General features: G+C 40.7%; 1 protein-coding gene across 9 annotated transcripts in view; it reads left to right on the top strand.

The window, feature by feature from the left end:
• The window catches only part of Ppp1r9a (protein phosphatase 1 regulatory subunit 9A), a 284536-nt gene that overhangs the window by 198838 nt on the left and 58860 nt on the right, over window positions 1-26838 (top strand). For all 9 annotated transcript variants that reach the window (XM_031381103.1, XM_031381106.1, XM_031381109.1 and 6 more), the window contains one exon: window positions 16532-16687. In XM_031381103.1, the coding sequence (XP_031236963.1) occupies window positions 16532-16687 (156 nt within the window). The remainder of the gene's footprint in view (window positions 1-16531; window positions 16688-26838) is intronic.

The raw sequence follows: 26838 nt of genomic DNA on the forward strand, positions 1-26838 counted from the left end.
CAGAAAGCCCTACTTTGTCCAATCCTCTTAGGCTGTTACGTTTCTCTGAAAGGATAGACTGTCTGCCAAGCAGGCTGTTTGAGTGAAACAGTTTATCACACTGAAAACCACAGAGCACGAAGTGCTAAAGAGGCAGCATGCAGACAATATAAGTGATGTTTTGCAACTTTGGAAATATTTTATTTTTTTTCAATTGAATACAATTTTTCCCAGCAAGCCAGCTTGCCTCTCAGTGAGCAGCCTGTGTACTGTGGTCAGTTTATCCTCTTGTTATTGAATTGTTCATTTTCTTGGTATCTAGGTCTTTTTTAGTTCTTTGTATAATCTAGACATTAATCCTCTGTCAGATAAATAGCAAACAGATTTTTTTTTGTCCCACTCTGTACATGCCTCTTCATCAGTTAATAGTTTTCTTTGTGGTACAGAATGCTATTTAGTCCTTAACAGACCCATGTCCTGGTATACATGTCTTCCTCTTTCTTCTAGCACTTTCAGATTGAACTTTTAGATCTTTGATTGATTTGCTATTGATTTTTTCCTTCAGGTTGAGAGACAAGGGTAAAGAAAACATCCCTCTTCCACAAATGCCCAATCTTCCCTGCACCATTTGTTGAAGATTCTGTCTTTTCCCAGCATATATTTTTAGCATTGTTGTCAAAAGCCAAGTGGCTATAGGTCCACACAGAGACAGGAAGAAAAGTGAAAGCTTCCCTGTGTGCAGACAGCAGGATTCTATGGAGCACGTATCTAGGTCTTCTGTGCTATCCCATTGATTGTGTCTGGTTTTGTGCTCACACCATGATGGATTTTTTTCATCCTTGAGGCTCTATAGAATAATTTAAAATCAGGAATGATGATGCCTCTGGTAGGTTTTTATTGTTCAGAATTGTTTGGCTATCTAGGATCCTTTGTGCTTCCATATACATTTTTTTTTCCAATTTCTGTGAGGAATTGCATTGGAATTTTGATGGCAGTGATTTTGAATCCATAGATTGCTTTTGGTGGGATGGCCATTTTACAGTATTAATCCTATCGATTCATGAACACAGGAGTTCATTCTGTCTTCTAGGTTCCTCAATTTCTTCAGTATTTTTCAGTTTTATCCCAGGCTACTGTTTTTTCTTTTTTTCTTTCATTCTTTTTGAGGATGCTGTGAATGAGGCTGTTTCCTTAATTCCTTTCCAGTATGTTTGTTTTGGGTGTATAGCAAATTAACTACTGATTTTGGTATGTTAACTTTGTAACCTGCCGCTTTTGGCTCTAGGGACTTCCTGGTGGAATGGCTCTTCCGCCATGTGTAGAATCACATTGTCTGCAAACAGGAATGCTTTGACTTCTTCTACTCTCATTTCTTGTCTACGTGCTCTATCTGGGCACTGGATTAAATGAGAGCTATGAAAGCGAACAGCCTTGTCCTGCTCTGCTGTCAGTGAGAACAGTCCAGGCGTCTTGTCTCCATTTGTCTTGAAGGTGGCTCTGCTGTGCTTCACAGCCTTTATTATGTGACACATCTTCCCTCCATCTCTAGCCTTGTGTGAGCTAGCTGAGGAGCTGCTGGCAGTGACTAGACTGTTTCTGGGGAAGGAAGGGTCCTTTTTTTTTTTTCAGAACTGTGTTCCCTGAAGTTTGGAGGGAACATCTAGATACTGGTTCTGGAGAAGATGTAGGGGTACATATAAGGTATGAACTTGAAAAATACATTTAACATAAATTATTATTATATTTTGTTTTTTTCAAGAGTGTTTTCTCTCTGTAGCCCTGGCTCTCCTGGAACTCACTCTGTAAACCTGTCTAGCCCTAAACTCAGATCCACCTGCTTCTGCCTCCCAAGTGCTGGGATTAAAGGCGTGCACCATAACCACCTGGACATACAGCTTTCCTTTTTTTTTTTAATGGAAAAAAGGGAGAGTAGAGTTGTTTGTAGTTTAAAATGTGATGGGGAAAGAGAACTACATAGAATGCAGGAAGGGAGTCAGTATCATACGCAGCAAGACTGGAGAGGGGATACGGGAGAGAGGTTGCAAGCCCAGGCATATTCACCTTGGTTCCTGTGCCTTAGTACTTCTGCAAGCTTTTGCCCTCTGCCACAGGTTAACATGACTTCTTGCTTTAAATATGCTTGTAGTTGAAACACCATCCTCAAAATAACCCAAATAATGTCAAGATCTGTACTGTATGAATGGCCTTCTTGTCCTTTGAAATCTGTTAATTTATAAATATCCTTCATTTATAGAAATAAATTTTTGTGAGCAATAAAGAATGAATGGTCATCTGAGCAAGGGCTCGTGTGCAGAGCTCTGTATGGCAGCTGTGTGGCTGCCTGAGTAACTGCTCCAGTCCTTTGAAACTGATATGCATGTTCCCACACTGAGTTCTCATGTTCCTAATTCTGAAGGGATTTAAAGGGCCATTTTATACATATAAGGTTAACATAAAAAATGGATGAGATCAAAAATATATAATTTAATAATTTTATTATAGCACCATTTTAGAATCACCTTTAATGAGGAACAGCTTGAATATTATAAAAATATACCAATTTAGTGTATTTCAGCTCACAGTTTGATAAGAAAGCGGTATTACCAGATGACATCTCAGGACATTTCTGTTTCCCCTGATGGTTCCTTTGCAACTCCTCTCCACTGGAAGTACCATTCAGCCTGCTTGTTCACACTGTAGATTAATTTGGGCAGTTCTAGTTATCATCTGAATAATAAATTCAGATGAAATAAATAATAATACATCCAAAATACTTGCTTATAATTGGTTCATTTTACCATTACATTTATCTTTAATGCACAGTTAGTCTGATTGGTAGTGGTTTCAGTTATTGTAGACAAATGTTATCCATACTCAAAATTAAATGGTTAATTGGACAACTTCAAAATACAGCTGAAATGCCATGAGCTACTGTTCTTTTGGATGGAAATAAATCTACCACCACATGGAGACCCCTGGTACCATAGCTTATTGCTACATAGCAAGGGAAAAAACATTTTCTGTGAGAAATTATCATCATGGCAGCTTAAACATGTGATGAGTTTCAGAATAAATACAAGCACATAATTTTTTGGGTATGTTCACTTCTATCAAAGTCTAAAGGTTAGTGTTTCGAGAAAGAGAATTTACAGTTCCAAAATACGGAACTCAGGGAAGCAAAACACCCCGTGTAACCAAGAGTATCAGGGAAAGCAGAGAGAGGAGGGAAGGCACAGGGTGAGGGACATATAAGGAAATAGGGAGAAAGGAGAAAGGAAAGAAAGATGCCGCAGGCCATTTCCAAGGATACAGAATCCAACTGATGCTCAGTCTACAGACATGAGACTGACAGTCACCACAATGTCGACGTCAGAAGTACAGTAAAACCTTGAGATTGTGTAATATATGGGCATATTAGTTGCAAACTCGATCACAAAACCTAATGGAGAGAAATAAAGCCTAAAAGCAGATTAAAATTATGTGAAAGACACTTAGGTAGAATGTCATCAAATTGTGTCTGAGGACATATATCAAATGTTGCACATCCCAATTGGGTGTAATCAGGAATGCTCTGTAGTTTAACATTTTAAAATTGGCCAGTTTTTAATTCTTGACGGTGTGAGAAAGCAAGAAGAGAAATAAATTGAAAAAGAAAAATAAAATTATTATAGTTCCCAGATAATGATACTATTTAGAAAACTTGAAATGTACCTTATCCAAATAATACAAGGTTTTAGCGAGTTTTCTGAATACATATTATTAAAATATAGCATGTATTTGAATGTCTACAAATAGGGAGGAAATTGTAAGTTTTAAAATATCGTATCAGTAGAGATAAAAAAAATAGAGTATAGAAGACCCCCAAAGGGGCAGTTGTTTATTAAAACATGACAAACCAAGTATGTGTAAGGCAAAGAAATTTTATCCATAAATTGAAGATTCAGTAGCTGCATTGATTCACTATTCTCCTAGTTGATTTACACATTCAGTCCAGTTCTTGTGAAAATCCAAAGCAATTTTCAACGACTTTGGTAAACAGTTGTTAAAATATACATGAAAGAACAGTGCAATAAGACAACCCTTTCAAATGATTGCTAGTAAAACTCCTTATTAGATTGCTGAAGTTTTGAAAGCAGAGCAGATGAGTAGCCAGAATAGAAAGGAGCCTAGATGCAGCTGTTGGGATAGATGCTCTATAGTAGCTGGAAAATGACTGAAACCATGAAAAAGGACGCAAACATCAGCACACGGACAGAAAAGAGTAAGCCAGCTTCCATCGTGGTCCATCCGTCTGTCCATTGGAGGTGCGTCAGCTGACCAAATATGAACTGTCAGACTAAGCTGCGGGAGACAAGAGCGAGAGACATGCTGGAGAAGGATACCAACCTGACTTTGGTTTTAAAAGAAAAAGTTCTGTGAAGGAAAGGAATGAGAAAAGGACAGCATTATCAGACTACCTCTAAGAAAGTCAGAACATAAGCCAGAAGCTAAAAGAAAGTACCGGACCTGGGAAACTGAGTCAGTCACGAAAGACCACCTGGGGGTCCCTGGCATGAACAGGTGTACCACAAAATTAGCCTTGGTGGCAGAGAATAGCCAACTGTATTGCAGACTGTCAGGAAGCAGAATGGGAAAACCAAAGTCAACACCATCTGAGACCTATGGAATTGAGTATTGTGAGTCCAAGGAAGATGTAAAGTTAGGCAACTCTTAATCTCTGTGCACAGGAAAATACACTGGCACAGCAGCTTTCGAAAAGCAATTTGTTACTGTCAGCCAAAATATATCCAAAAATTCTATCTCTTGTTAAACATCTTAATAAAATAAGAACATCATGCACATAATCCATAACCCATATAATATAGTCTTCTAGCAGGAAAAATGGAACACATCCGACATCTCAATTAACATGGACATGGATAAATATCCTTTGGTGCACTCACAAATCAGCAGTATGTGAGCACTGAATCAGCTGCACACTACTAGTGGATTCTGAACTTGCCGATTGGGCACAAATTAGCACAGCAAAATACAGTATAAGCCCACTGTTATAAAGCCCTTCCAAAAGAAGGACATGCTATTAAAACAAACATGTAGTTAAAATTAAAAGCAAACAGTGGCAAGAATGATAATATTCTGACAAAATTCTGCACTGAGGTTTTCAGTGACTGAAAAGTGGTCCTCAGGAAGGCTCCCAGTGCACTGTGGTGTCTGGTCCTCTTGAATGAAATGTCATCTCAGTAGATGGTCTTATGTCACTGTTCAGTGTGCTGTGTGTTCATTTTATTTCACATATTGTCAACTTGGTACTTTAGAAATGAAATCACCATAGGTAATATCTTATCTTTCAAAATTATGTGGCTCTAAAAGAGCCATTCTTAGTGTTTGAGGACTTAGAAAGAAAGCTGAAAACTGTGTTTCATTTTTTACATTATGAAAACCTTGTGGTATGCTGCCATTATTATTTTATGTTTATTATTATTATTATGCTTATGTTTGTGTTTATGTTAAATACAAGTCTCACTCTGTAGCCTAGGCTTACCTGGAACCGAGTATGAAAACCAGGATAGCCCTGAACTAAGAAAGTCTCCCTGCTAGACCTTGCAAGTGATGAGATTATAGGTATGAACTGTCATGCCCAGTAGTCATAGTAGTTCCTGAAATATGCAAATATGCTTGACCAGCCACAGATCCACTAACTCAGGATGTATATTATCTGTGGGCTTTATGGGAAGGTGCTGGCTGCTGTCAGATCCTGGGACATACCACTTAAAGCGTCCAGGAACTTGGAGGTAAAGACGTTTACATTTTTGCCTAGCAGGCACTTGGCAAGAAGGAGTTACTTCCAGAAAGTCCATGAGACTTCTGTGAGGACAGGAATGGAATTCCCTCTAGGAGAGCAGAGGAATGAGGTTCTTTTCATTATTAGTATGCCTATACATTATGTATGTAAATTACATTGATGGCACTGGGGACTCATACTTGGTGCTGGTGTGATCCTTTTATACTTGATAGTCTCTTATATGTTTCTTATTTGTATAAATCAGCTTTAACACAAACTATAACCAAACACATATTTTCTGAGGTTTGATTCATTGTGTGTCACAGAATTATTAAAGCAAGAGTAACATGTGCCCCTCTTGTAACCAGCTGTCCAGTTCTACAGATTAAAAATTTAAGACAGCACAAATACCTCAGCTCTTCCCACAGCTACACTGGCATCAAAATAAGCACCTCATTGTTTCCTGGTCAAGGAAAGTGAAACCCATGAAAGTCTGCCAGTTTGAAATTGCAGAGTGACATTTGAACTATGGAGGTCTGCTTTGGCTGTTGACTACTTACTGCAAGATGTCAGTGAAAAGCAGAGATCATGGGTTGCCTCTTGGTCTTGGAGATATTTATCAGAAATGTAAAGGCATTCATCTAGTTGCCAATAGGAGACATTTATTAAAATTAACTAGGATCATGGATCCTATATTTTTGTCTCTAAACATGCTTGCTATTTTGCTGTGCAAACTGTATAAACACAGTAGAATTTACATTGTTTTCAAGGCAACCTGTGAAAAGTCTAATGGTCATAATATAAGACAGTTTTTGCAGTGAGGACTTTGAGGGTGCAAGTGTAAATTTTTGGGCTTCTTCTCTAACTTGTTTCCATGTATGTTGATTTGGTTTTCTTTTATAGAAGAAATTGTGGTGATAAAAGTGGTGTTGAAGAGGTAAAGTCTGTTTCCTGTAGACCAGAGGTGTAGGTTGTAGGCAGTGATCATTGAAGTCCATATAAAGGAGGTGGAGAAGGGTTGTATGGGCTTTCTGTGATTGCCTGAGTTTCTATGAGTTTTCCCATTAAGGTGAACAATGTTGTTTTGATCCTGTTAAAAACAACTGAATTTCTCAAAACAATTTTTTCACTTTAAGTCTAATCATCAGGAAGTGATTCTTTCAGCTCTCTCACATTAGTGTGGCATTTTTGTGGCTGCCCTTTGTATTTTCTCTTCAGTCGTTTGCCAGGGAATGTTCAAGAAAGAATCTTTCTCTCCAGAGCAAGGACAGCCATGTTCACATCAGTCATTGAAACCTCGTATCCTGCTTGTCCCTACCTGTACAAGAATCATGCAGTCTTCGTGTTGTTGCCTTTACTTTGGGAAGTAAAGACCTGAGCAGCCAGCAGTAAAGTGATTGTTGTTTTAATCGTGTGGACACACATCCTGGCTTGGAGGAAGGCTCTGACCCCTGTGTGAGGCTGTGTGAGTGTGAGAAGTATTGCAGTCTTTGTGGTTGACTGCTAGGGAATCTTAAGACTTGTGTTCACAAGGCGGATGATAAGTCAGGCATATAATGATCAGTAAGGAAAAGGAGCATCACTGGGTTGCCTATTGACTCGGTTTCTACCAACGTCCCTGAGGTCTGCCATGTGACTTTAGATTTGTCTCTAGAATGGGATCTTTATATGGATCTCTTAGCTGTTTGAAAGGAATGTCAGCCCTTAATAGGAGATTTAATAGGGAGATTTCTCTAGGACAGACAAACTTCCATGGAATTCCCAAGATGGGTCTTTGCTTGAGTTTCCAGTGATGAAGGTAACTCAGCAGTGGCGTAGCAGGTACCTGGGTGTGGATCTGTTACAGTTCCTATTGGATGAAAGAATTAGGGCTTTTGAAAGTATATTCAGTAGTCTGTGCAACCACAATCAAAACAAAATGTGCCTTGTAAATTGCATGCAGTTGCTTTCTGCCTCTGTAACTCTGATAGCTCCTCTCCGCCGTCTTGGCCTTAGCTCTTTTTACATGACTACTGGTGAGGTTGACTGCCCTTCTATATGAACCCCTGGATTTGCTAGGGAATGTTGAGGAGGTATTGAACCTTCCTCCTTCTGTGGATACTGGCTCAAAAGTCACCATCTTACCTGGTCCCATGGTGGGAAGTATCACTTCAAAGGAGATCTTTTTATAAGTTTTGTTTAGTGAAAGATGTTAGGTCATCTCTCCAAAATGCTGCTACCCTTGTATACTTGGGAGAATTCCTGGGGGATTAGGTTCACTGATGGGTTTATGTGCACTCTGTGGGCAGTTATTCGCACAGTGCAATAGCTTAACTTGATGTGATCACTGGTGCCTCCTTGGTCCTGGAAGGCTCCCACATCAGCCTCTCCACAGACGGCTGGGCATGCTGTGGACAGTGAGGATGCAGCCTCGTGACTGTGTGTGTGTCAAAGCCACATGGATCCATGCACTTGTACACCCTCAGCTACTTGAGTTATTGATTTACGATAAATGGAAACATCAGTGCACTGGGTTTCTAACGTAAATCCTGAAGGTTTGCCAGGTTTTATCTCAGAGCCTATGATGTGTAGATACTACAGGTTGGGCTATTGTGTGACTTAGAATTCTGTTCACGGTGGTCTTTTCCAGTGTTGTTAGACTTCCAGGATTCCCTTATTGTTGTTCTTGGTCACTTGGATCAGAGTACCCACGGGTGTGTCCTATCACGGGATAATCTACCAGACACCATGTCTCTATAGGGACACAAGGAGGAAGACGGCAGGGAATCAGCTTCTCCGTTGAGCTCTTTTCACAGAGCCCTGTGAGCAAAGGTGTGGTTAGACTTTGTTTCAAATCAGCTTTTCAGAAATATCATACAGCCTTAAAGGGAATGCAGTTTGTGCCTCTTTTAGGGCAGTTCACAGGCTTGCTTATCTTACATTGTTTAAAATTAGAGTTTTGAAAGGCCAAAACCCTAATATTCTTCCTTTATTTGAAATTTGTATTCTCCTAGCCGTTCCCTGAATTTGAACTTGGTTTTTCAACCATCTCTTAATTGTAGCCTTAATTTTTAAATGTTCAAAGCCATCAGCTTCTGTTTCATTCCTGTTTAATAGTACTTTTGTTATATTTTCTAATTTATTATAAGTAGAGAAAACAGTGAGGCAGCCCCTTAGACTCAGCTTGGAATCCTCTTTCTGAGATGGCCCTGTTTATTAGACATTCCCTATGTCATTAAGAAGCTGATGCTGCTTCTGGACATTCTGTCGTGTTAACAGCCCTGCCTTCCAGGGTCCCTCTAGCAGTCTGTTCAGGGCAGTTTACACTAATCCATTCTTCATAATCTCTCCAGCCTTTGCCCACTGCCCACTTCCAAAGCCATATCCCTATTATTTTCTCTGCTTTGTTATGGCAGCCTTCCTTCCTGTGAAAGTCCCCTTCCTCCTAAAACATCACCAACCACCAAAACATAGCAACTTAAAATAGGAAGTGTTTCTTCAGTACATTGTGAGCCAGTTCATCTGGATCTTTCTAAGCCCACATCTGTCCCAAGGCCGTAAGTAAGGTGTTAGCCAGAACTGTGGTCATCTAAGTGCTCAGCTGGGAGAGGGTCTGCATCCAAACTTACTCGCAGCTGTCGACAGGATGCAGAAGAGCCATTTCCATGCTCCCTCATGTGACTGTTGGCAGACCCCTGTTTCCTGCTGGCTGTTGGCCAGACATCTCAGTACCTTGTAATATGGCCTCTTCCTGCTCACAATATGGATTCCTGCTTCCCAATGGTGAAGACTCAGAGAAAGAGCAAGAGCACAAAAGAGGTACAAGTCACAGTTCCTGTAACGAAGTTAGTTACTCCCCTGTATTTAGCTTCAGCTGAATTGCTAGATCCAGTCCACACTGGAGAGGAGCAATCCCAGTAGAGCACAGAAGCAGAGTCACTGGGGTCACTTTGCCAGTAAGACAGCATGGCCGGAAACAGTGGCCTTGCTTTTGAGTATGCCTTCTATCTCAGGTAGGTATAAACTAAAAAACAAAAACAAAAACATTAAAATCCAATGCTAGTTAATGAACTAGCAAAATTTTTACAGAGTATTGAAGAAAGGAAACACGAATTTGAGTAGTTGGAAGAGATTTTATTTAAAGATCTTAGTTAAAATTGCTATAATAATAACTTATCAGAAGCATGGTAGGTGAATGAACTGAGCTTTTGAAGGTTGGGAACCCAGAGCTCTATGAGTAATCTAGGTATTTATTTTAAACATTTCTCTATTCAAGGGCTGGATAGTTGGCTCCTCAGTTAAGAACTCTTCCTGCTTTTGTAGAGGATCTGGGTTCAGTTCTCAGGATGACGTTGGGTATACCAAGAGAGAACCTTATGCCTTAGCCTCTAAGGATACAACAGTCATGTGTATACACCCCTACACAAACACACACTCACACACAATTTCAAATAGTAAAAATAGATCTTTTAAAAAATATTTTTTTCCTTGGAGATGAGGTAGTGGAAATGATGTGAAAATCAACAAGCATTTTCAGAACTAAAGTTTTAGACGCCATGAACAAGTAAACGCATCCACATATCTGCATGTTCTCAAGCAGGCGTCTCACAGACATCATGCACAGGTTCTCTGACACTTGCCATGTGACACACTGCACCAGCTTGTATCTCTGCCAGTAAAGAGACTATTATCATATGTGGTCCCTTAACTTTGAACTTGCAGAACTGTGAGCTGAAACAACCCTCTCTCTAAAGTTAAAACAAGGTCACAAACCACAGTGAAACATGATATATTTTACATGACTTAGTAAAGGGTAGAGTGATGAATATGCCTCATAGGCCAGGCAGGCATCACACTTGAGATTTGAAAAACAAAACAAAACAAAAACAAAAAAACAGCCAGGCAGTGGTGGCACACGCCTTTAATCCCAGCACTTGGGAGGCAGAGGTGGATTTCTGAGTTTGAGGCCAGCCTGCTCTATAGAGTGAGTTCCAGGAGAGCCAGGGCTATACAGACAAATCCTGTCTCGGGGAAAAAAACAAAAACAAAAAAAAAAAAACAAAAACAAAACAAACAAAAAAAAAAAACCTCACACTGGAGATTTGTGTAATTAGCTCCTTGAATCTCTTAATATCCAATGACATTAAAATCTTTAAAGTTTTCTCTTAGAGAGTAGACCATGCTTTTCTGGAGATCTGCCTCTCTGTAGTCCAAAAGACATGTTTTTGTTACACTACTCTGTGGTTGTCCTGTCCAAACAAGAGGGTGAAGAGAGTTGTAGTGAGACGGTCTCCTAGTCGGTGTGTTCTTGCCTCTGGTAGAGCCCTCTGAGTGTGTCACTGTTGTGGCTTCTTACAACAGTCTCAGGAGAAAGTGCTTCGCCGCAGCTCTACAAAGAATGTTGAGAGTCTGAAGTGGTTCAGCATTTCAAAACTAGGCCACACAGAAGTCACTGGCCCAACTTGGAAAAAGAGATGTTCTTTGTGGAGAAAATGCTTTTTGCTAGAATCCTCGTGGATGAAGAATGTGCTTAACTGTACTTCACACTGAAAAGTCGAGTGGAGCATCAGTTCCTCATCTGAGGTCTTGCTCTGTAGACAAAGTTCTCCTCTATTTTCTCTCAGAACTGAGTCTGAGAATATTTGTAACTGGATTCAAATCCAGTAAACAAATTCCCACACACTGAATAATTAAGGTTATTTTTATGATTAGCACCATTTAGTGTCCAAGAATTCACCAGAGTAAACATTGCTATAGCAAAATGACTGCAAATGGTTGAATCTAACAAGAGAAAATCCCCAGTAGGGCCATTTAGGCCTCAGCTGCAGCTGTGCTTAACTGTATTTCATACTGGAAAGCTGAGATTAACAGGAAAATCAGGCTCTCCCATGGTGTGCAGATGTGGCTGCAACTGTCTTAATTTATTCAGCAAACATTTGTTCAGGGCCTCCTGCATGCCAAACCATGCACTGGCCACTGGGATTCGAGGGATAAATTGTACCTGGCACAGTCGAGGACTTCCTTTTGATGGGAAGGGCAGATGTGACTGAGTGTTCTGAGAACTTGAGGTGTGTACTGGGCCAAAGGACAAGGAGCAACAGCCTCACTTCAGCAGCCTCGACAGTCTGCTGTGCGTGGATGTGCAGCATAGACCATGGTGATGGGTGTGTGGAGAAGCTGTGAGACACACTGAGGCACAGGACTTTTCTTGCGTTTGGTATAATTTGCTCCACCCTTGCAACATGAGAAAAGGAGCCGGTTTAGAAAAGGCATAGCTTACATCAAAATACTGATAAAATGTATGCTTGGAGACTTAAGGAATCAGTTACAAGACAACAGTTTAGTGAATGTTTGGTTACCAGATAGAGGCTTGGTGAGACTTCAAGCCATGCCACCACTGCAGTGTTGGCACCAATAACAGCAATGACACAGATGAGCTCTTTTGACTATCTGTCATGTGTCTTTCTGTCAAACGCTTTCCATACACTATGTCATTTAGCAGTGACATCTTGTCTTGGTAAGGAACTGTTTTTGTTTGTTGGTTTCATTTGCTTTTCAGTTGACAGATAAAGCAATCAGAACTTTGATCTGCAGGGTTACTTCAGATCTCAGAGGCAGCATTTGAACTCAGATCTGTGACCACACAACTAGGATTCCTTCGCTGGTCCCCACTTTGCCAATGTCCTATATTTGAAAGCTTATGTTCCTTCTGTAAAATGTAGGCTAATGCTTACAGGTCCTGTGTGTGCTACAGGCTCCAGTATGTCTGCAAGCCCATTTTCCTAGCAACCAGAAGTTGAGTTTATCAAAAGATGCTGCCTGACAGGGTCATTTAATAAAATGTTTCTGTTCTAGTGCATGCATGCCTTAAGGAAGTGTGAGAAGCAGAGGGACTGGGATGGTTTGGAGGATTGGGGAGATTTGAGGTCAGCAAGGGTAGTGTGAGAAGAACATCACAGAGCTCTAGAGGAATCGGGCACCTTTCTTCCCTTGCAGAAAATGCAATTTTCATTCTTTTTAAGAACTCTGAAATAATTTTTAGTGATTATATGTCTGGTGTTGTTTTTGTAAGACAAAAGCATGAAACACCAGTCAGCAGGTCCTAAAGCCCAGAAGAAGATTTGCCACCATACTGAACATGTCTAAGACTTAAGGGAAAATCAAATGATACAGATGGACTTTCAGGATCCCTCTCTTATAATCCCCTAAGCCCCGCTTTTTCTGCTTCCTTGTCCTTCCAGGTAGGCCTCCTCCTCCCTCTTATCTTTCTCCCTTGCTTGCTCAAGATGAGCATACTTTGAGGAAAACAGTGACAGGAACTTTAGATCCCACACACATGTGCATGACTTCAAAATGAATGAAGTTATAATCAAAGCTGATTACCTCAGCTCTGATAGTCTCAATGCAGCAGGATCAAAAAAAATCTTTACACTTGAGGAAATGGTAAAGAAGTATGTTCTTGATTTTTTTTCCTCCCCTATAGAGTTTGTTCCTGTAGATTGGCAATGGTGTAGCATAAGACTGTGGGTTTAGGGGATCTGCTATGTAATAGTGTCAACAACTTCACTAATGACCCTTGGGTGAACTCGCTGAGTCTATTTCTCCAAATTAAGATGGTATATCAGACCCGGTCATCTGGTTGCCAAATGTATATTGCTGGGCAGACGTTAGATTTCTAAGGTGGTATCCTTTACTCCCCAGCCTTTTAACAGAACCATCAAAAAGAAAAAGGTATTAATGAACAGTGTAAACAGAACCTAGAAAGGGATGCGCAGTGTTTGTCAGTCTTTATCCCAGGAACCATCCTTGCCACATCTGAAACAGATTACACAGTGAGAGGAAGAAAGCCAAGAATCCAGCTGTTTTACGGATTTTAAATTTGACCAGCTGGAAAAGAGCTGGTTACTAGGGAACTAGGTAGTGGCACAGGTTTCCGTGGAGCTTTTTGTTGGGAGGGGGGATTGTATCATTTTCTCCATCTTCCTCTACAAGTAGCAGATTTGACCTAACTTGGGGTTTACGACTTTAGGGCTAATCATTTGTTCCATATCATTTATTTTACTTACAGGGTAACCATAAAAATAACTAAGATTCTCAATAAAGACAAAGGAGTCAGAAGAATGCCTTAGTCTTCCTCTACTAATTGTGACGTCAGTCCAGATGTTTATGGTGTTCAGTAGTAGATGCATCCTTTACTCAAAGCTTCTGACTGTAGAAATTTCAAATGATCCGTGAGAGGGAGTGATTGCACAGAGTTTTGTATGACCCACACTCTTCACGGCTTATAATTAATAAGATTTAAGGAAGTAAAGGGGACTCAAGACAGTGAAAGACCCACTTTGTTTGTCTTCAGGATGCTTATAAGGCTGAGTGGAAAGAGAAAACCCTAGCAAATGGAAAGATGGGAGGAGTAATAATTTCAGCAGAGTTGGCAGTAATTTGGATTTATGGAAGAGAGGAAGCTGGGGAAATAAAAATAAAAGAATCTAGAATTCTTACTAACATATATTTGCAGAGATAACTAGGATATCTAGCTACCTATATGCAAATCTAGTATCATGGACAAGGCCAGAACCATCCTGAGAAGTAAAAACCCCTTACAGTTTTGATTCTGATAAGCATGATAGGATTTCTTCACTGGTCCCCACTTTGAAGCCATTCCAGGCAAACATCCTGTGGGCCAGTGCTCACCTCTGAAGGAATGCTACCTATGGTCAACAAGCTACATTGTTCAGCTGCATTCCCGTGATGGAGTGAAGATACTGCAATGGTACTTAAAGCTGACCCAAGCATGTCCTTTCATGTGACCTTGTAGCATGGCACTGTAATCCACAAAGTCTATGCTCAAGAAACATGAAATTGAATTAATAAGAAAAGAATCTCAAAAGAAAATTCACAATAGTTTAAGCTTATGATTTTTGCATTGACCATTTATATAGCTGTCCTCAGCCTTAGATAGCTGCATGTGGCTTGGGCAGGTGGACACAGCTTAGACACGCTCAATAGACATTTGAGGCTAATGTCTAAAGAGTTCTAGATTTATCGACAGTAAAGTGCTATATATGTTCAAAACAAATGAGTCCCTAATACCAACCTCTTTCCCTTCCAGTCAAAATGTCTTTGATTTTACTTGAAAGAGAAAGGTAGGGAGAGGACCCAACTCTCTCATACCCAATTTGAAAACTTACTGTTCTACATATGGTCTCTGTGCTAATAGCTCTGAGTATGAGAGAAGAGTCTGATGGATGCTGAGAGACTCTGTAACGAGAGAAATGCTGAGGCACTAGGAAAGAAATCAGAGCACAGTATAAAGGTTAGAGGCAAAGAAATTTATGCTATTGACAAAATTGCAAATTGTTATATTTGGAAAGAAGTCTGAAGGCTATTAACTGATGGCCTTCCAGACTAGGAAGGGTCCCTTGGAAGCGAATGACTAGATTTCCTTCATGTCAAGCACAGATAAAAGGGTGAAACACATCTCCCATAGTGGCAAGGTGAGTGTAGCATACAGGAAAGAAAGAGGGGCAATCAGAAGCCAGACCTGTTTAATCCAAGGAATCCATCGCCCCTTTGTTGATGAAGGCATGCTTGAAGGTATTGTGAATTCCTATCTTCACTTTATATGTTGAAGAGCTACAACCTGAAGGAGCAGGGATGAATAAAATGAATTTTGTCTTTTTAACCCACAGAATCAGTGATTTATCCTCAAGTTCCATAAGGTAAAGATGTCAGGCGATTATTTTGAATTATAGCCTCATAGCCTGGTGCTGCCACGAGGAGTTACTTCCCAATAATGTTGAGGAAGTCAGTGACAAAGGCACAATTCATTTCAGAGGTCATGAACTCACATACCTACAGTCTCCTGCTCGCCTTAACAGCAGAACAACAGCAGGTTCTGAGCTGGAGAGTAACTGATGGGCCACTGCAGCAAACATGCTCTCATGATGTGCTCAGACCTTGGGCTGTCTGAGAAAAAGCTGTCGAAATCTTAAATGATTTTTTTTTCAGACTAACAAAATAGATTTATCACAGCTCTCTGCAGGTATAACACAGCACTTGGGTAGTTAGAAGCCCCGGGTTTGTCCTATAGCTTACCAGTTCATTGCCTCTGTAATTAACAAAACACAACTGATTGAACTCTGGAGTTGACAAGAGTCAATTTGCTAAGTTTTTGAAGGCTTCATTAAGGCTTTGCTGGCTCTATGAAGTGTTGACCTCTAATTCCTTCCTCCTTGCTCCTGATAGTAGACTGCTTATTTATACAGGAAGTGGGCATTTAAAGACATCACTTATCTTTTAGGCCATTGAAGTGAGACAGAGGTAAAGATGTCTGCCACTGGGCCTGATGACCTGAGTTCGATCCCTGGAACCCACATGGTAGAAGGAGAGAACGGACTCCCACAAATTGCTCTCTGACCTCTGCATATGTGCTATGGCATTGTGTATGCCTACACATGTGTACCCACACATAAATAAATGTAACACAGAAGGCATTTATTCCCTTTAGCAGCATGATCTTACTTAGTGAAACTATCAAATACTCAGAGTGAGGCACAGGCTTTCTGCTGCTCTTGCTCACTTTTCAAATGCACTTGTCTGTGTGCTCTACACTTGGTAATTTGGATCTTTGTACTAACATTTGTTTATAACGTTGAGTGCATGAGGCTTGCTTGATTTAATCATTAACACTGTCATCATTTGGTGACATGCTTTCCTCTTATAAAAATCGTTTTACTAACATCTCCATGTAGGATAAGGACGGTTGCATTTCTGCATTCCCCTTCCTTTCAGACTGGAGAATATGCCACTGATGAAGAAGAGGATGAGGTCGGGCCCATTCTTCCTGGTGGTGACATGGCCATTGAAGTCTTTGAGCTCCCTGAGAACGAGGACATGTTTTCCCCATCTGACTTGGACACAAGCAAGCTCAGTCACAAGTTCAAAGAGGTGAGCACTGGCCCACACGATGTTTGCCTGGAACGACTCCTTTTGTTGTTACATATGTAAATTTTGTTTGTAGATTGAATGAAGAATCGTCTCTTTTCTGAGTAAGACACTGGATCTTAAATTTGAGAGTAAAGTTTAGCAGATTGCATTCATAACCAACTTCAATGTTTGTCACCTATCAAGGTGGCAGTTTTTAACTTCAGGCATCACTTCAAGATACGTTCAAGTTCCTTATATGATTTGTTTGTGTATGTATGTTTGTTACCTTTACAGATGCTCTGGCACCAGGTCATGACTTCTTTCCTCTAGGGAAGTTATTTTTCTAAAAAAGTTCTTTTTCTTTCTTTTCTTAAAGTAGACAGATCTCTAGTAAGAATGAAATGCCCAAAGTGCTCCATAGAACAGTTTAATGAGCAGACTTTGAACTGTTCATAGAACCACAAAGGAGTGGTGACCTGTCTGGGGAATGCTGATAGCAGGAAGCCATCCTCCTCCTCTGGCCTAAAGAAGCCATTCAGTACCTACAGCTTTGCAAGATGCAGCTCTGGTAGAAATTGCATCCAGGGCACAGTGGTGGATACCTTGTCCCTCCCATGCCTTCTCCCTCCTGCTGAGTCCCCAGGTATGCCAGGGAAGGAGGCCAGGTTCCGCTAGTTTGGGAACTGAAGAGATCAGTCTCCTGAAATAGAGAGCTATCCAAAAGAGTCCTGGATAGCCCCTTTGGTTTGTGCATAGAGAACCAAATAGACTTTTCCCTCCAAGTCTTGTGTTACAAGATTCTCTTAATTACTTTAAGTGAAAATTCCATTTTTTTCTTTTACCTTATCCATTCTTACTTTGGGCCTACTCTATTTTTTCTACTAAATTCTGTGGTCATGATTCTTTGACAGACTGTGCTGTCTATCTTTGGACAGTTCTTGTCAGCTAGTTAGCAGTTAAGTACTCACTAAATACTTGGCATCAGGCATGTCCTGAGAATTTGTTGCATAGTGCACCTAACTTGATTTCCTCACAGAAATGACATCCTGCTGAGTATTTTTCTTGAGGGTTGGTCTCCCTCTGAGCAGAGGGCTTTGTCACTTTCCACAGACATTAGCACTGATGACCAATGGGGTAAAGAAGCACTGTGTAAACTTTTTAAATCTTTTTAAAACAAGTTATGTGCATGTCCAGCATGTTCCTTGGTCATAATCACCCCATCCCATCCACGCTGCCATTACCCTCAGATAGCACCCAGTTCTGTGTATCTACCCTGCTTTCCATGTCCTTTCCTGTAGGGCCCAAAGAACCTGCAGAGTCCAATTGGTAGCTAGCCACAGCAGCTGTGGATACATGAGTGTGATGGCCCTGTCCTATCCAGGTGACAGCATTTTACAGCATTCCCCTGGCTCTTACTTCTTCCTGCCCCTTCTTCCTCTGCATGCCCTGAGCCCTGCTTGTTAGGTGCGTAAGGTACCCCATGTAGGGATTCCCACTCACTAATTTTCTTTTACTTCTACTGGTGACCAACCTAGGACATTGAGTGCTGGTCACGTGCTCTCCCACTGCCGTTTATCTCTAGCACTGTGTTTCTCATTTCCAAACTTGCTTTACTCTCAGCTTGTTGCAGGGCACTTGAGTCATTTTGCTAGTTACCTCTGAAGTTATTTTTATTGTAATCAAATTAATAAGCTGATATATGGGGAAACAGTATCTTCTCATACTACCAATCTCTTAATCCAAGTTTATAAGTATATCTGCTTAAAGTGTTTCCTCTGACCTCTCAGAAGGCGCATATACCTTTGTTTGTTGCATAAATGCCAAGCTATAAGAATGAGAGACAAGACTAAAATCACTAAAAGTTCTTACAAAGATTAATTTAGACTCAGAAGGAGTTAGGGAATCTTCCCCACTTTTCTTAAAACATGGCATGACTGTGGCTTAATGATTTCTGAACATAGGAGTTTCTGTTTCTGAAATTCTGTCTTTATAGAGTAATAGAGTGTACATTTTTTGGAGAAAACATTTTATTCATTTGGAATTTCTTGTTAATTTTTATTCTTTGATAATTTCGTATGCACGTGTAATGCATTCTGGTTAGTTCTCCCACCTTATTTCTTACAAATATCTTTCCTATATTCACTAATTGTGTTTTGTTTTGTGTCCCAAGGGATTTAGCTAGGGCTCTGTGTGACTCTAATTGAGAACTAACCATGGAGCCTTGCTATGCTCACCAATGTGTCTATAGCTGTATATTCTGGCTTCCCCTCATAGAATCTGTTAGGGGTCAGTAGGCCAGCAGTAACTAGCAGGGCTGGGAGCCCTTCTCCCTTCGTAGATGACTGTGCTGACTGTCGATCTCTGAAAGGCATCTGTGGACAGTTACTGACTACCTTCTAGTCATCCCGATAGTTCTGTCACTTCTGGTTTTCTATATTTTATGACTGTTGTTAGCTACACTTACTGATTGCTACAGTAACTTGATTCTTGTAATGTCATTCTTCTCTCACATGATATACTTTGCCATAGTTCTATTTTGGTTAATAGTAAAACTTAACACGGCGTTTCGTTTGCCTTGCATTTCTTTCATGGCATCTGAATTTCTGTTTACTTTTATCCATTTCCTGAATTTTATTCAAATCTTTTTCCTTTCAGTAGTCTATCCCTGAATATTATTTTTTAATAAATTATTATGGGAGTTTTTGCCAGTTAATTAGTGAACATAGTCCATTTATGTTTACATTTATCACTATTAGAATCTTTGTCCTCTTGGCTTATGTGTTTCATTTTTCCATATTTTCTTTTTTTTTTATTTCTTTGTCATCAGAAATATTAAAATTTCATCTGGTGCCTAGAAGTTAATGTTTTCTTTTCTCAGTAGTTTGACACAGTTTTGTTTTCCAATATACATATACATATACGTATACATATACAGATACATAGAAGCCAGATCAGTATATATGCTTTAACCGTTAGTAAAATGATGGCTGTAGCATATCACCTGTGTCTCAGGAATCACGGGCTCCATGAATGCTGGCACAGTGGCTGCCACAGTGTGGTTACTTCCGGCTCCCCTGCACCCTCCCCTTGCTGTGAGCAGGCTGTTGCAGTGGTAATTTATTCCCTCCATCCTGTCAGCGCCAACGGTTCCTGTCACATGGACCAACAGTTAAATAGCAGTCAGGAGGTCATAGCTTCAGGGTGTGGAGCAGGCTAGCCTGACTTACCACCAGGTGTGCACCTAGAAGTGTTATGTGGGAAAGGTGAGGCTCCACTAAATTACTATCTCCTTCCTGGTTGCTGGCATTCTCTGCCACGGGTCTTCACCCTTGCAACACCAGAACCCCTCCATGTATTCTGTTTTTTAAAAAATTCTTTCACAAACTTTTTTTAATTTTTTATTTCTTTGATTAATGGACAGTAGCCTGAAGCACATCCGTGACCTTCTCTCTTAGGCAGATCCAAATTGCTTTCAAAGAGGAAAGTCACGGCTTTTGTTAGTTTGCTATGTTGGACCCAAACAAAAGTTTTCCCTTACCTGTCTTAGCCATTTCCGCCTTTACTTATTTATTAATCCTGTCATCTATTTTCCTGGGCGTGTTTACTGGTTCATGTGGCAGCTTCTTATAACTCAGGCTTAATTTATTGTCACACTTCATTGTTGTAATAGGCTGCAGTAAAGCTGAATCTCTTGGGTGCTGTGTCTTTCACCCGGCCCCACTTCATTAGGAATCTTACTGCCTTCACTTTGGAAACAATCTGGAATATCCACTTGCCCTGTTTTATTTTTATTTTCATTTTAGTAACTGAGGCAATGATTTTGAATCTGTAACTTTTTTATTAGTCTACCATTTTATTACATTGTGGTCAGATACTAAATTTTGAACTGATTTATTTGAAAGTGATGTTTTAATTGTAGTTAATGGATATTTGTGATTAACTTGATATGTTTAAAGTGTTCTGAATCTTTATTAATTTTCCTTGAATCTATTAAGTAGAAAATTTATACCTCCATATTATTATTTGTCTACTTCGATGGTATGTTGAAAGCACATGAAATATATCATGACTTCCTTTTGCTTTTAGGTTATAATTTAATCTTAATATTTGACAGCCACTTTTGTTGTAGTATTAAGTGTGTACCTATATCTAACAAAGCCAAATGAAACTTTTTCCTTTACTACATTCTGTACCTCTTACACAGAAAATTTCGTCAATTTGAATTTGTAATATTATTGATGGTATTTATTACTATGCTTAATGCTCATGCTTTGTGTTTCTTTTATATTTGTTGGCTGTTACTCAGACTATCTTCAAGTCTTTAGAATGCATTCTCTTTACATAACTTTAAAAATTGAAAACAATACCATTTGCATTCTCTGTATGAAGATATTTGATAAACCCTTGAGTTTTAAGAAAAATGAATATTAAAATTTGTTATCATTTTAAAACATTTGAGGTAGCTTTATAATATACTTGCAAATGCTATATTCTTTTATTTTTCCTTTAAAAGCTTTATTTCCTATCCTTTTTAAAATTTTCAATTTCTTACATTGTCTTTGAGAAATTTATTAGTTGTTTATGTTAGATACAGTTTTTGTGAGATTTTCATACCAAGAGTGATGTTCTAATTATTGCGACACCATTATAATTGGCTAGGCTTGACATTTTGTTCATAATTTTTTTTTACTGATAATGTTGCATGTTTAGCTTCATTGCTTTAAGCATATATTTTTTAAAAGGTCTGACGTCAGCCTGGAGTCAGGTGCATCTCTTGTCTTCAGGCTGCAACTAACTTTTTACCTCAGAACCCTAGGGGTAGGCTTTCTTTCTAATGTCCCTACCCACGTCCGCCATGGAGGGGAGCCAGCACTCTGAGCTACAGCCTGGGACCCTCCTTCCAATATATGACCGACTCTGCTTTATGTCTGTGTTCCTGTATTCTCATTTTATTCCATTAGAAGCCTCTGTTTCAGTGGGGTTTGGGATGTGTGTGTGTGTTTTGTTTTATTTTGTGTTTTTGCTTAATTTTCTAATAGCTGTCATCTGAGGGTCTTAGGCTCCTGTCATCTGTTTTGTGTCATTAAACATGGCCTTTAACTGCAGGTCCCATGTGCCCTTTTCCCCTCCTCTCACTCTGTGCTCTGCTGTTGTGTGAAGTGTTCAGCTTTCTCTCCTTTCTGTTTTGCTCATTAGTCTTTACTTTCTCTTACCCAGTGTCTTCAAGAGAAACTATAAAATGATAACTGTACCCATAGACACATGGATGATAACTTTACACGTTAACACATGTATAATAACTGTACCCATGGACACATGAGTGATAACTTCACCCATGTAAACATAGATAATAACTGTACCCATGGACACATGGATGATAGCTTCACCCATGGACCCATGGATGATAACTGTACTCACAGGCACATGGATGATAATTTCACCCATGTACTCATGGATGATAACTTCACCCATGGACTCATGGATGATAACTTCACCCATGGACCCATGGATGATAACTGTACCCACGGGCACATGGATGATGACTTCACCCATGGACTCATAGATGATAACTGTACCCATGTACTCATGGATGATAACTTCACCCATGGACCCATGGATGATAGCTGTACCCACGGGCACATGGATGATGACTTCACCCATGGACTCATGGATTTATTTTGTTTTCAGTACTTTGAAGTCTCAAAGTGAGACCCACAATTTCAGCATGTGGGTAGTTTGTAACTGCAAATCCAAAGCTCCCTGTTTCATTCCAAGGACTGTAAGGAGAAAGCAAAGCATGCTGGGCATCCTGAGCAGTGCAGCTCTCTCCTGTTCACTTTGCTCTGAGTTCTACAGCTCCACATGTGAAACAGATGAGCACCATCCTGCCTTTCTTCCTGGCTCTGGCAGCTGCCTCTGAACGAATGTGAGATATCAGGGAAGTGAGAGAAACTGCCCTGAGGTCTCAGTCTCTGGCAGGAAAGTAGCAGCTGTCCACCTTTTGACTGGATGAACCAGTTCTCCAGCAGCTGAGGGCGGTGCTGGAATGTATCCTGCCATCAAATGAAGCCTGGAGCTCGCTACCTGGTCAATCCCCATCTGCTTATTTTCAGGCACTTTATTTCAAATGTCACTTTAGGTTGAGATAGACTTCTCTTTTCTGCTTTTATTTGAGCTGTGTTTGTTTTGCTTGTATATGAGTGTATGTGTGCTGTATACACATATGTATGCACAGATGCACATGCTTACAAGCCAGAGGATATCCAGTGTTCTGCTCTGTCTGTCCCTGACCCCCACCATTCCCTTGAGACATGGTCTCACACTAAACCCGAAGCTGGGCCAGCAAGCAGCACACCAAGGATCCTGTCTCATGTCCTCCTCCCCCATAGCACTGGGGCCACAGGGAGCCCTGCCAGGCCATGCTCAGTTTTTTTTTAATGTGGATGCTGGCGATCCAGATTCAGGTTCTTACATGTGAACAACAAATACTCTTACCCACTGAGACGTTGTCCCAGTCACTAAACAGGTTGAGTTCCTGTCCCTGAGTACAGTTGGGTTTGGTTTGGCTTTTTGTTTTGGGGAGTTTTAGTTTGTTTGTTTATTTGTTTTTTAGTTTCTGCCCTTTGGATTGAAAGTTGTTCTGACTTCGTGGTGGGAAGTAGCGAGTAGAGAGGCTGCATCAGAGTGGATCCTCTCTTTACAGGGGTGAGGTATCCCCACCACAGCCTTAGGAACCAGGACTGCTAGTACCAGAGAAAACAAATCTGCTTTCGTTGTTAGGGAAAGCTGAAGTCTAAAATATTGCGATATTTAAGTGTGAAAAATAATCTCGAGAATAAATAAAGCCATCTATGTGTAAGTCTCATTGACGAGTGGGAGCAGTGAGTCGTTACCTCTTAGTAGTAAACAGATACTTATTTTTAAAGGAGCTGTAATCACAGTCTGTGAGATGTAACCAACACATTGATCATGAATAGCCACATTCTGAGAATCAGTTCCAAGTGGCCTTGTTAGAGGCTTGCCCTGTACTTTGGTCGCTACCCTTGGTGGGCACCTTCCGACCAGGTTGAGATACGACTCCACCAGCTAATTCCAGCTTGTTTTGTATATTTAGTTCCCTGAAAATAAAGCTCACTTTTGTTGATAATAAATAAACAAACAAACAAACGAACCACCATCTATGAAGCTTAGAACAAAAAATGGCAAAGATTTGCCACTGCTACATTTTAATAACATCATATATCTTCAAAAACACCTCCAGCTCCTTGTGTGGGGCCCACCTCCCTGCGGACACAACAGGCCTCAGTCCAGTGCACAAACGATAGTCAAAAGTCTACACAGTGCAGAAACCATCTCTCAGAGTTCTGTGCAAATACCAGGCATTGCTGCCCTGGTGCAATGAGAGCCGATGACATTGCTCTTATCTGATTAGAAAATGTTTGGTTCTAGAATACTCTTAAAACTCTCCTGCAAAGATAATATTTTTCAGTTCAGAAATATTTTCCATGCCTGCACAGGTTAAGTAGAGTGTTGCAGCTGATGCTGGTGAGGTTTCTGCCTGCTCCTTTTTGGTAGTCATATGTAGACATTTTGATTCAGTTACAGATGTACATGCTCTATGCTCATCTTACTAAAAGTGATAAACAGAGCCCATGTACATACAGCAGTACAGCTACAGTGTGTGAAGTAAGACCTCCTGCTCACAAATGCAGAACTGTCCATTTGTCTCTGGTGAAATCCCAGGGTGGATGCTGGAATGTTCCAGTTGACAGGGAAGATGGTGGAGCTTGTTCTCATCAGCTAAGGACACAGGCCTGTGTTTGGAGAAGCACTGAGAGGAACACACTCTCAACCTTCTACTAATCATGCTGCGTTTGCCAAGTTCCCTCATTTCCCTCATTACTCGGTAAAGCACATGGTTCTTCCTTGTAAAGCAGGTGTCTCCAGCCAGTCTTGGCTACTTTGGATACAAAAGATGACAAAGACCAAGAGTCTGGCCTAGTAGTGATAGGAGAAAAAGGCTAATTAAGTCAAGCAGGAACAAGTTCTCTTTGTCCATACCTGTAATATCACCTGATGACCTTGGCCTCTGAAAGTAATAAGGACACATTTTAAAGGTGAACTCTGCCAATGTTCGTATGGCCTCAGTGACGAGATACCCAGCATCTAGTGTCATTAACTAAATACCAATTTAATAATGAATATATTCTACATTTCTTTCCTACTTTATGCTTATTTTCTGTGTATGTATGTGTATGTGTATGTTGGGGGTAGTACTCACTTATGCACCATGCACTTATGGAGGTCTGAGGTCCACAATAGTGCCTTCCTCTGGCTCTCTGCCTTATTGTTTGAAACAGGAGTTCTCACTGAATCTGAGGCTCCCAGCCTGGGCTAGGCTGACTGGCCTGTGAGCCCCAGGAGCCTCCTGTTTCTACCCTACTCAGTGCTAGGTCACATGCACAGACCACTCTTGGTCTTTTACATAGGTTCTGGAGTTCTTCATCCAGGGCCTCATGCTTGCTATGCAAGCATGTTAGGCACTGAGCCTTCTCCTTGGATCCCTGGGTTTTATTAATGAGGCCAGATGCCGATAGTGTGCCAGTTTACATTCTGTGTCAGGATTCTCAGAGCCTAGCCAGTCAGTCATGATTTCTCATTCAGGGTAGTGATCATCACATGTACCTCAGGATTTTTATAAGAACAGAATGAGAAATATTAGCAGTCAGGGAAACACTTTCAGCTAGGCAAGCTGAAACTGAAGTGCAGAAAAAGCAGAAGTTGGGAAGTCAGGCCTGAGGTGGTTCCTCCTGCACCTCGTTCTCTCCCAGGAGAAACTGCAGGATGCCTTGTGACGTCTCTGAGTCTCTCTGTCACCTGAGCACTGACATGAACAGGACCTGCTCTGCTTACTCCCTGAGCCATTTGCTGAATACAGTAATACAGGGGGCTGAAGGAAGGCATGTAGGTTCCTGCCAATGTAAAAACTTCCACATTAGCAGAACTATGGGCTGTGATTTCTACAAACTGGCCTTGCTAACTATTCGCTCGGCAATTTAAAGTCTTGTGTACTTGTGTTTTACTGTGTAAGCTGAAAAAATTCATCTTGTGTGTTTTAATACCTTTTCTATTAATAGTGATGGATATGTAAGAAGCCATTGAAATGTACATTGTACCCAGGATTAAAATAATCACCTATCTGTAATCTCAGGCCTTGTGTCAGCTGAGAGAACCTTACACTAGAACTGTCATTATCTTCTGAATGATGTCCAGATACACATGTTCCATTCCATGTCCCTGTCTCTGAAAGATTAGGTGGCATTCCTAATATTAAGCTCTTGCCAGTTGTTGTCACCTCACTGCTAAGGAGCCCCCTTCTCTTACCCATTTTGATGAGAGTAGAGCATCAGGCTAAACAGAGACCCTTGTGGGCCATTTTGGATTCCTCTTTAGATTTGTCCACAGTTCATGGTACTAACCTAAGGTGTATACCCATAAAGAAAAGATTCTTGCTTGCGATAGGTTTGACTATGGGTCAGGAAACTAACTTAGTATGTACAGCCACCAGAAAAAGATGCTTGAGATAGGTTGAACTACAGTTTAGGGTCCTGAATTAGTACGTAGCCAGTAAGGGGAATATATTTGTGCCACAAATTTCTAGACTGACCATGGTAAATATGCCTGGCTCATTATTTTCAGTAACTCCCAAATGGAGTATGTGGATGACACTGGCAGCTCTTCCTGTCCCACCCCCCCAGTTTTCATTTGGGAAACTGAGGTACAGATAAGCAACTTACAGAGGTCTCTGGTGATGTGAGTAGAGAAGTCTAGAGCCCCACAAAGAGGCTTCACTCTGCTCAGGTTCATCCCCAAGAAAATGGCATCTGGCACCCACCGGTAGCCCCGTGCCTACTGCAGAGTCGACCCCGTGGATAGAGCCAGGTGTGTTCTTATGTCAGCTGTGGCTTTGTAGATCACTTAAAACTTTTAGTTTCATTTTTCTGAGTGCCACTGTGGAGCTTGGATTGACCTTAACTGGCTATGTAGATCAGACTGGCCTTGAATTTGAAGCAGTCCCCCTGCCTCTGCTGTCTGAGTGTCGGATTTGCAGGCATCATCTAACGCTGTTGAATGAAATGGAGAAACCATATTTGGCTGCTTTGGCTCATTCT

Source organism: Mastomys coucha, unplaced genomic scaffold (genome assembly GCF_008632895.1).
Source record: "Mastomys coucha isolate ucsf_1 unplaced genomic scaffold, UCSF_Mcou_1 pScaffold20, whole genome shotgun sequence".
In the NCBI taxonomy this organism is placed as follows: domain Eukaryota; kingdom Metazoa; phylum Chordata; class Mammalia; order Rodentia; family Muridae; genus Mastomys; species Mastomys coucha.